This window comes from Doryrhamphus excisus, chromosome 9 (genome assembly GCF_030265055.1).
Source record: "Doryrhamphus excisus isolate RoL2022-K1 chromosome 9, RoL_Dexc_1.0, whole genome shotgun sequence".
Taxonomy (NCBI): Eukaryota; Metazoa; Chordata; class Actinopteri; order Syngnathiformes; family Syngnathidae; genus Doryrhamphus; species Doryrhamphus excisus.
Genome location: NC_080474.1, coordinates 19210653 through 19222657, shown reverse-complemented (window position 1 = coordinate 19222657; position 12005 = coordinate 19210653). Strand labels below are relative to the sequence as shown.

Sequence of the window (12005 nt, the reverse complement as noted above, 5' to 3'; positions counted from 1 at the left end):
GCAACCTAAACTGTAGCCTTCAAGTTATTTCCTTTAAACTTAAATAGCCAAAAACTTACCACTTCCCCACGGATAGGGAGGATAACTATTAACAGTTATTTAACCTTTAACATGAACATTAATCAAACGTAATAATTCTTTCTGGGTACATGATACCATACAGCATCCATATCAAACTTGCGCGGGCCGCACTAACATTAAACTTTCATATCAAGGCGGGGGCCTCAAACTTGTGTCCTGCGGGCCACATTTGGCCCGCGGGCCGCATGTTTGAGACCCCTGCTTTAGCTAATACAGGCCTTTGTTAACTAATCTGTTGTTGGCATTGGTGGACAAAGCGCCCAGGAAGGTTTCAGTTTCTAGCTTCCCTCCTCTAATGACCTCACATAACCTGCAAGCGCATTAAATATGCATGACCATCCCACCTAAAAAAAAAAGCGGACGTCTACTGTAGCGTCCCGCATGCTGTCTATCTTTTTCATGCAACACTTGAGTTCCAAGGACGAAACCCAAAAAAACACTGCACGAATGCATGCACACTTTGTCCAGTAATACCATAAATACAGTATACCATTACTTACATTAATATGATTTGGAATGCATTAGAAGGTCAACCACATAATTAACAAGTATATTACACAACATGAAGAGTCTTGAACCATGATGTGCTATACATATCACTATATTGACACTTACTATGGTACCCATTATGGCATTGGATGCTCATATCACCTCATAATTTTGGTACATGACAAAAATAAAATAAAAAAAAAATTGAAAAAAAATTAATTTTAAAAGGGCGGCACGGCGGTCAAGTGGTTAGCGTGCAGACCTCACAGCTAGGAGACAAGGGTTCAATTCCACCCTCGGCCATCAGTTTGCATGTTCTCCCCGTGCATGCGTGGGTTTTCTCCGGGTACTCCGGTTTCCTCCCACATTCCAAAAACATGCTAGGTTAATTAGCGACTCCAAATTGTCCATAGGTATGAATGTGAGTGTGAATGGTTGTTTGTCTATATGTGCCCTGTGATTGGCTGGTGGCCACCAGTCCAGGGTGTACCCGGCCTCTCGCCCAAAGACAGCTGGGATAGGCTCCAGCACCTCCACGACCCTCGTGAGGAAAAGCGGTAGAAAATGAATGAATTTTTGTTTAACTTAAACTATATTAGGAAAGCAGGAAGTGAACAAATGTAACAGTTACTGATTGTAAAAGTACCAGATGGAGGGGTAGGATTTAATAAGCTTTGCTTCTTCCTACTCCTTTCGGACATGTGGAACTGTGAACTGATTATGGGATGCATTTAATTGTAATCTGATGCATGTTCATATGAAATTAAACTATTACCATTACCATTACATAGTAGCAACAGAACCAATAGAGAAAAGAACTGCTTTAAAACTATTTATGCGTAACAAAAATAAACAGGCAGAGTAATCTGGAGGTTCCTGACATGTGACGTACCTGGTGACCCACGCTGATATTGTCCGTCACAGAACATGACATCAACAGATTTTGTGTCCTATGCAGCCTTGTGTTCAGATGACTGCATTCACCACCAGTCAGTCAGTCAGTCAGCCAGCCATCAGTCTGCCTGGCCTTTTAGTGGCAAAGCTTAGTGGGGATCAGTGAGCTCCACGCTGTCAGCAACTCTTAGACAGCAATATAACACATACTCTGCAGCAATGCTGAGCAATACTCTCACGCACGTTTGCTAAATCTGCTCAATTGCGCAAGCTCCGTTTAGCACATCAGCTTCAATACAGTCGGGAGGACATGAGCATGCAAAGAGATGCACGGCACACATCCTGTGAGCAAGGGCGGACATATCAACATACTACATTGGCACAAAGTAACACAATGGCCTTTCTCCAGATCCCAGAGGGAAAAGGTTTATTCACAAGCTAGTTGCTGGGCAGAAGGCACTTCATAGGATCCATCGGCTTGAGCCAATCAGTGGTATGCACTGCTGGACTAGATGCATTTATTGGTCCATGGCAAGCAGAAGACAGTAGTACTGAGTAGTACTCTATGTCCTCACTCTGGATACTTTTCCATCTGCAAAATCAGCTAGTATCAAGTACAATAAGCTACAACTAGTCCTAGTACTCGAATCCAAATTGTCCATAGGTATGAATGTGAGTGTGAATGGTTGTTTGTCTATACGTGCCCTGTGATTGGCTGGCGACCAGTCCAGGGTGTACACCGCCTCTCGCCCCAAGACAGCTGGGATAGGCTCCAGCACCCCCCGCGACCCTCGTGAGGAAAAGCGGTAGAAAATTAATGAATGAATGAATGAATAGTTCTAGTACCCGAATCCAAATTGTCCATATGTATGAATGTGAGTGTGAATGGTTGTTTGTCTATATGTGCCCTGTGATTGGCTGGCGACCAGTCCAGGGTGTACACCGCCTCTCGCCCCAAGACAGCTGGGATAGGCTCCAGCACTATGCAATGCAACCCCTCCATCTGGTACTTTTTACAATTAGTAACTGTTACATTTGTTCACTTCCTGCTTTCCTAATATATTTAAGGTTTTTTTTTATTCATTTTAAAATTTTGTAATTTTTTGTCCCGTATTAATGTAGTCCTAGCATATAAGTGTTTCAAATGTACTTCTTCCATGAGATCATATTTCTCCTCTCTTGTAGAGAAGTATTGGATGACATTTTTAGCTAATTTTATTTTTATTTTTAGCCTTATGCATTATTTTAGCTGTTTAAAGATGAACTATATCAGCAAGTTGAAGTATTTGTGATTTTAGAAATAAGGAGTTCTCTGTAGGCGGCATTATGAATTATCCTTACTGGCCTTTTTTGCAGTACATTTAGCAAATGAAGATTTATTTTATAGTTATTAGCCCATATTTCCACACAATAAGTAAGATATTGTAGAACCAGAGAGCAATAAAGAGTGTGGAGTGATTTCTGATTGAGATATTGAAATATTTCTGGCCACCTTATGTTGCATATTTGTAATAAGAGTATGACTTTGGTGAAACAAATCAATACCCTCCTCCGCTTTGCATACGGCAGGATTAGAAGACAAGAAAGTCAATGTTGTCTTACCTTGTATCTGTGGGATGTAGGGCGCCAACAGTTTGCTTCTTTTCTTCTCATAGCCCTTCTGAGTGATGTCCCCTGCACAGAGAAAGAAAAACAGACAGTCAGAAAGGGTGGGGAGGGTGTTTGAGGGTGTTTGGTACAGAGAGATGAGTCATTAGCTTCGAGGAGCTTGTGTGTGTACATGCTTTGGGTTTTTGGTTTTTATTTTTTGGTGTTGTGTTTGGTCCAGGCCTGGTACCACCTGGACATTGTAGTATGTTAATGTTATATAGCATCTTAATTCTAAGGGATGTATAAAATATGAGCGTCATTGAATCTGTAGTCAGGTTGTTGAAGAGAAAAAGATGTCAGCTGGTAGTAAAGAATTCTATGAATAATCAAATAGTCAACCAACATGACATATTCATTGTTGGAGGTTTAAGTCAAGTGAGGATGCAAAGAGTATTTTGCCATTCTAACTTTTCTTAAACTTTAAATTACATTTGCAACTTTTATTTAACATTTGCACAGTATTGTAAAGAAAAACATGTCTTGCAATAGCCACGTTTACGTAAGGAGTAGAAAATCTCTTTCCGAATGACCTTTCCGAAAACAATAGTATACATGGAAAGGAATAATCCAATCTCTTGTCTACATGCGTCGCTATAATCAACCAGAAAATTCATTCATTCATTCATTCTCTATCGCTTATCCTCACAAGGGTCACGCGGGGGTGCTGGAGCCTATCCCAGCTGTCTTCGTGCGAGAGGCGGGGTACACCCTGGACTGGTGGCCACCAGCCAATCACAGGGCACATATAGACAAACAACCATTCACACTCACATTCATACCTATGGACAATTTGGAGTAAACAATTAACCTAGGTCGTGGGGGTGCTGGAGCCTATCCCAGCTGTGTGTGTGTATACATGACATAGCACCCCTATCGTCACATTTGCATTCGTATTATCCAACATAGTTCATTGATTCATTTTCTACCGCTTATCCTCACCAGGGTCACGGGGGTGCTGGAGCCTATCCCAGCTGTGTGTGTATACATGAAAAAGCACCCCTATAGTCAAGTTTGCATTGGTATTATCCAACATAGTTCATTCATTTTCTAACGTTTTTCCTCACAAGGGTCGTGGGGGTGCTGGAGCCTATTCCAGCTGTGTGTGTGTATACATGAAATAGCACCCCTATAGTCACGTTTGCATTGGTATTATCCAACATAGTTCATTCATTCATGTTCTACTGCTTATCCTTACGAGGGTCGCGGGGGGTGCTGGAGCCTATCCCAGCTGTCTTCAGGCGAGAGGCGGGGTACACCCTGGACTGGTGGCCAGCCAATCACAGGGCACATATATACAAACAACCATTCACACTCACATTCATACCTATGGACAATTTGGAGTCGCTAATTAACCTAGCATGTTTTTGGAATGTGGGAGGAAACCGGAGTACCCGGAGAAAACCCACGCATGCACGGGGAGAACATGCAAACTCCATACAAAGATGGCCAAGGGTGGGGAAAAAACAAAATAAGAAGCCAAAAAGTTACCACTTCCACACAAAATCGCTCGGCCATCTCTGTGCGGAGTCTGTGTCGCCAATTAAGCTAGCATGTTTTTGGACTGTGGGAGGAAACCGGAGTACCTTGAGAAAACCCACGCATGCACGGGGAGAACATGCAAACTCCACACAGAGATGGCCGAGGGTGGAATTGAACCCTGGTCTCCTAGTGAGGTCTGCGCGCTAACCACTCGACCACCGTGCTGCTTGCCAACCGCCAATAAGAAGAAAAACACGATGAAGTAGAAGCCACAAGATACCTCAATCGGATTGAGGAAAGGAATATTCCACACCTGTGAATATCGGCACTTTTCTTTCGGAATGAGGTGTAAACAAAGGTTCAATTCCTTCCATTTGAGCAAATAACCCGAATTCAATTGGAATATTTGGGTCCATGTATACGTGGCTAATGTTGCACCTTTGAGTCCACACTGACAATAGTTCAAATCTTTGCCACAATTGTGCCACTCCACTACCACCGAGTACAACAATGCTGTAGTGTAAAGGCAGGTGTTGTTGTTGTCACACTGGTTTGTTTCCCTGCACACTGGTCCTGAGTCACCAGTGATGGCTCAATGGCTGCACTGTTTCATGTCCAGCATCCCTGCTGGCTTACAACAATACAGAGCTGTCCATAGGCAGCACCTCCTGACCCGACACCGACTCTTCTCTCGTGATGTGTGTCTTATTTGTGTGTGTGTGTGTGTATGTGTGTGTACATCATGGACATGTCTATGTGCATACCATTGTGTCAAGAGGGGTGCACACTACAGCATTACACACTTACAAGCACACAATAGAGCACTTTTCTCTGGCAGTGGCTCCAAATTCTAGCTTGTAGCTTTGGTGGCCTAGCGGGCCCAAGTGTGCGTATCCGGATCCGTGAATTTATGTTAAGCTAATCTTTTGATCCAAGAACAAACAAGTCGTTAATTATAGAGGAATGGACTCATGCTTGGCAATGACCTTTGACCTGAATCTCAGGCACAAAATTATTATTTTTTTAATGGATGATGTCCTGCAAGACTTTAGCATACCTCCAAAAAAGTTGGAACAACAATTCATTGAAAATTGCTACATATTTTTATGATGGCAAAAATTAGGTCAAGGGTTGTCCCTCATTTATCGCGGTTGATTGGTTCCAAACCTGACAGTGATAAGTGAAATTCAAAGTTAAAAAAAAAGCAATGTAGGATTCAAAATAAATACATTGAATATTTTCATAGATAGAGCTTAAACTTGTTTATTATGACATTGTAAATACAATTTTTATCATTATAAGAGCCCCGCAAACATAAAATAGTACCCCTAAAGTCATATTTACGGTCCTATTATTGTTTGTTTACACCACATTGCTCAGTAATAATAATGCACATGCTATTATTCAAAATAAATACATTGAATACTTTCATATTTAGAGCTTAAACTTGTTTATAACATTGTAAATACAATTTTTATCATTATAAGAGCCCTGCAGACATGAAATAGTACCCCTATAGTCACATTTACAGTCCTATTATTGTTTGTTTACACCACATAGCTCAGTAATAATAATGCACATGCTACTGGAACACTGCAGCGACACATGAGACAGCCACTGATAGCATGCTAGCATGCTATCGAGCTAAATAGTTAGCCTCAAATGTATTTATTCCGAACTTAAGAAAGGGTTTCATACTGATTTGGAAAGAAGGACAAAGTAAGAAGCCAAAAATTTACCACTTCCACACAGAATGAGAGAACCTTTTTTTTTCTATGTCACGTCAGACACTCCATGCAGCATGTAATGTAATGTAAGTTCATATCTCATCATATTACTGGCCAGTACATATAACTTGTCAATATTATTTGACTAAGTTTGAGTGGCTCCATAAGGTAGTAAGGGACATTTCAAAGGTCTATAAAGTAGCTTAGTGGCTGGGGAACGACAGGGGCTGATAAGAGGATGCAGAAGGAACACCTCCATCAAGTCTCAAGGGAAAACCAGTGGCTTAGAGTGAGTCAACACGTCACGCAAACCTTTGCTTGACCTCCTTTGCACCCTCATGCTAACTATAGTAAAGAAAAGCAACGTAGGATTCAAAATAAATACATTGAATATTTTCATAGATAGAGCTTAAACTTGTTTATTATGACATTGTAAGTAAAATTTTTATCATTATAAGAGCCATGTAGACATGAAATAGTACCCCTATAGTCATATTTACAGTCCTATTATTGTTTGTTTACACCACATAGCTAAGTAATAATAATGCGCAGGCTACTGGAACACTGCAGCGACACATGAGACAGGCCACTGATTTAAAGCTAGCATGCTAGCATGCTACCGAGCTAAATAGTTAGCCTCAAATGGATTTATTCCACACTTAAGAAAGGGTTTCAAACTGATTTGGGAAGAAGGACAAAGAAAGAAGCCAAAAATGTACCACTTCCACACAGAATGAGAGGAGAACCTTTGTCGTTGGACATGCCATGGTTGACTCCATGCAGCATGTAATGTAATGTATGAAATAGTACCCCTATTGTCACATTTACAGTCCTATTATTGTTTGTTTACACCACATTGCTAAGTAATAATAATGCGCATGCTACTGGAACACTGCAGCGACACATGAGACGGGCCACTGATTTAAAGCTAGCATGCTAGCATGCTACCGAGCTAAATAGTTAGCCTCAAATGTATTTATTCCGAACTGAAGAAAGGGTTTTGAACTGATTTGGAAAGAAGGACAAAGTGAGAAGCCAAAAACTTACCACTTCCACACAGAATGAGAGGAGAACCTTTTTCGTTGGACATGCCATGGTTGACTCCATGCAGCATGTAATGTAATGTATGAAATAGTACCCCTATTGTCACATTTACAGTCCTATTATTGTTTGTTTACACCACATTGCTCAGTAATAATAATGCGCAGGCTACTGGAACACTGCAGCGACACATGAGACAGGCCACTGATTTAAAGCTAGCATGCTAGCATGCTACCGAGCTAAATAGTTAGCCTCAAATGGATTTATTCCACACTTAAGAAAGGGTTTCAAACTGATTTGGGAAGAAAGACAAAGTAAGAAGCCAAAAATCTACCACTTCCACACAGAATGAGAAGAGAACCTTTTTCTCTGGACATGCCATGGTTGACTCCATGCAGCATGTAATGTAATGTATGAAATAGTACCCCTATTGTCACATTTACAGTTCTATTATTGTTTGTTTACACCACATAGCTCAGTAATAATAATGCACATGCTACTGGAACACTGCAGCGACACATGAGCCGGCCACTGATTTAAAGCAAGCATGCTAGCATGCTACCGAGCTAAATAGTTAGCCTCAAATGTATTTATTCCAAACTGAAGAAAGGGTTTCGAACTGATTTGGGAAGAAGGACAAAGTAAGAAGCCAAAAACTTACCACTTCCACACAGAATGAGAGGAGAACCTTTTTCGTTGGACATGCCATGGTTGACTCCATGCAGCATGTAACTTATTTATAATATTATTTGACTAAGTTTGAGTGGCTCCATAAGGTAGTAAGGGACATTTCAAAGGTCTATAAAGTAGCTTAGTGGCTGGGGAACGACAGGGGTTGATAAGAAGATTTAAAGCTAGCATGCTAGCATGCTACCGAGCTAAATAGTTAGCCTGAAATGTATTTATTCCGAACTGAAGAAAGGGTTTCAAACTGATTTGGGAAGAAGGACAAAATGAGAAGCCAAAAATTTACCACTTCCACACAGAATGAGAGGAGAACCTTTTTCTTTGGACATGCCATGGTTGACTCCATGCAGCATGTAATGTAATGTAAGTGTTTATGACATTGTAAATATTTTTTTTTATCATTATAAGAGCCCTGCAGACATGAAATAGTACCCCTATAGTCACAGTTACAGTCCTATTATTGTTTGTTTACACCACATTGCTCAGTAATAATGCGCATGCTACTGGAACTATTTATAGATAGCATCAACACGTCAAGTAAACCTTTGCTTGACCTCCTTTGCACCCTCATGCTGACTTTAGGTGTCATAGTGCAACACAGCTGTGAAAAATTGGTAACCACTCAAGATCTGTGGAGGAGGGTTGATGGTAAAATGACAGTATGCATGTGTCAGGTCAGGGTAGAACGTCATCAGAAACCCGCCCCTGGTCCCTGTTTGGCTAATCTAACCTCTCCACTCTTGAGGGCTCCTTGCACACACATACTAAATAAGCCTGCTGGGCTTCTTCTGGAAGTCTTTTGAAGCAAATTCAAAGCATCTTTCAATCGGGAAGACAAATAGCAGGACTAGGATGATGTCATGTCCAACGTCCACTGTTTTAGTTGGCTTTGTGACAAACACAGACTGGAGAAACAATGCGTTCTATTTTCCGGGAGACCAGAGGTATTTTTGGGTCTGAAGTTGTTCCCATAAACATCCCTCTGGCTCGGTCTTAAATCAGCGCTGTGGCTTTCGAAACAGTGACAGCGAGACAGTTGCTTGCCTCTGCTTCGCTCAATTGACTTTAATTGACTGATGGCTATTGAGTACAACTGACTTGTGACTCTTTCGGAATGAACTTGCATGAATCCGGAGAGCACAGCGCATTCCTGCATATGATGCAACAGTTAAATGTATGCATTTGCCAACTTCTCTACTTTTGAACGACTGCATACAAAGAGAAGAAAATGTGTCAAAAACATGCACCCCAACGCTGTTGCCTATGCTGTTATTTTTCAAAACAAATACACCACATGATGATGCTGTTGTTAAATCCCAAAGTATGTGGAATCAAACTATGGAATGGATTGAGTAAGACCCTCAAACAATGCACAACGATGAGCCAATTCAAGAAACAATACAAGCAGTTGATGTTTGCTAAATACAAGGATGATTGGTGCAATTGGTCATATAACCATATAAGGATGTCCGCCCCTCTGTGACATCACAAAGGCGCAGTTTTACCACGCCTTTTGAAACAGAGCGTTTTGAGCCATCCCAAACTTCTTTCAGGGCTCACTTCCAAAAGCACAAACCTCATTATCTGAAAATGTTGCATTGTTTAAAAAATAAAAAATAAAAAATAAAAAATAAAAAATAAAAAATAAAAAATAAAAAATAAAAATTAAAAAATTAAAAAATTAAAAAATTAAAAAATTAAAAAATTAAAAAATTAAAAAATTAAAAAATTAAAAAATTAAAAATTAATTTTCTACCGCTTTTTCCTCATGAAGTTAAAAAATAAAAAATTGACTTAAACTATATTGTAAAAGTACCAGATGGAGGGGTAAGGATTTAATAAGCTTTGCTTCTTCCTACTCCTTTTCGACATGTGGAACTGTGAACTGATTATGTGATGCATTCAATTGTTTCAATTCAATTCAATCGGATGCATGTTCAAACGAAATAAAACCATTACCATTTATAGGTCAGAAAAGTGAAAAAAAAGCATAATAGGTCCTGTTTAATACACATCACTATAAAATTTGGTACAACACTAACAACTAACAAGCATATGTCTGTAAATTAAGCTGGAATTAAGCTGTAAGTTACTAATCATTTGTGTAATGATTATTAAAAAGTTGATGATGAACGCTTGCATGTCTTCAAATGCATTTTAAGAGCACAATAAAGAGGTAATGTACATATCATAACAGTGTATTGCTTTGGAACAATTACAAATCATAAAAATCAGCTTTATTGGCTTTATTAAGTACGCTTACACAAACAAGGAATTTGACTCTGGTTGAAATCTGAAATATCCCCATCGTGACGTACCCGTCGTCGCCCTCAACCCTGCCAATACTGCTGCATGCAAGCAGGCAGGCAACGCTTATGAAACAGTCATAGAAGATGACTGTTTCATATTTACGCTGACAACGAGCGCTCTGAACGCACGTGTGCCAGCAAAAGCAGATGCGTCCAGCTGTCACGGCATGAACCCACAATTCAAATATTGACTTTTGAATTTATACGCAGATGTTTTTTTTTCCACGGCCAACAGTTTATTTTTCACACCAAAAGTGATATATTTCTTGTTTAAGTTCATTATGTGGTCTCACGTGTGATAAAAACAAACTTAAGTAAGTAAGTAAGAAGAAAAGCAGCAATTTCAGTGCCGCCAAGATGATGAAATAAACAACCAAGCAAGCGGCAGACAACGCTGAGTCACTCACATGTAAAGAGGAAGCAGACGAGTGGTGATGCGTCTTCAATTCAGACGCAGACAGACGGGAAAAAGAGGAATTGGCAGCAAAAGGCTATCCTGCTAACGGGCTAAAGTCTAAGGAGGGTCGTCCTGTCATAAGTCAGGCCCTTCAGCATCCTTTGTTTCCTTTTTGCAGAAGAAGACTGAATGAAACCATCTCCTCTCACGAACCCTTCCCATTCCCTCTTGATCCCCCCCCCCCCTCCCCAAATCTCTCTCAATTGACTGTCACCCCCCCCCCCCCCTTTTTCTCTCGCTCTCTCTTTCCATCCCTCCCTCTCATTCGTTCCTCTCCAACACAAAGCTGCATGGGCTAGGCTTTAGGATTAGGGTGTCAAAGCAGACCCCCCCACCCCCGACCCCCACTTTTCCCACATACCAATCTTACAAAACACACACACACACTGGACAACAACAGTGCTCGTTATAGCATGTCTTTGCAGGTGAACTTAAAGTCGCCGTCAACAGGAAGTTGAGATTGCGCAATATCTGTATCAAGCTAATTTCTATTAAAAAAACTTTTTATTTTCCTGCAAGGTTCACAGCTAAAAATACTTTAATTAATTAATTATGTAACGCTTATCCTCACCAGGGTTGCAGGGGTGCTGGAGTCTATCCCAGCTGTCTTCGGGCGAAATGCAGGGGGCTAAGAATACTTAAAATGCTTAAACATTTTGTCAAAATCAATCCGCCAATCAAAGGAACGGGTTGGGATGAACCAAGTCAATGTTGGCAGGGAGGCAAAATACATCCTGGATATCAATAACGACCTTGTTATTTTTTTTTTAATGATATTGATACTTCTATATCACTAGTAACATACATTTCATGACTCATTTATGTGAGGAATATGTGGCTTGGAAAAGGTAGTATTACTATTATATACATATTAATTAATTTTTTTTAATGTTTTTAATAATTATTTTATAAACATACTAATATTTAGGATTTTTTTTATGATCTGTGATTAATTTATTTTATTTTTACTTGTAAATTTCATTTATTATTATTATTATTTTGCTTTTAGAATACAATACAAAATAAATAAATGACTACAAATTCATAATAATTAATAAAAATAATAATAATTATAATATAATAAATAATAATTATTAATTATAAAAAATACGACCTTGTTATTTTTTTTAAATGATATTGACACTTCTATATCACTAGTAACATACCTTTCATGCCTCATTTATGTGAGGA

At 39.7% G+C, this 12005-nt stretch overlaps 1 protein-coding gene across 2 annotated transcripts in view; it reads right to left on the bottom strand.

Moving 5' to 3' along the window:
- dip2a (disco-interacting protein 2 homolog A) overlaps positions 1–12005 on the bottom strand; it is a 93170-nt gene that overhangs the window by 39201 nt on the left and 41964 nt on the right. For both annotated transcript variants that reach the window (XM_058081223.1, XM_058081224.1), the window contains exon 2: positions 3067–3138. In XM_058081223.1, the coding sequence (XP_057937206.1) occupies positions 3067–3138 (72 nt within the window). The remainder of the gene's footprint in view (positions 1–3066; positions 3139–12005) is intronic.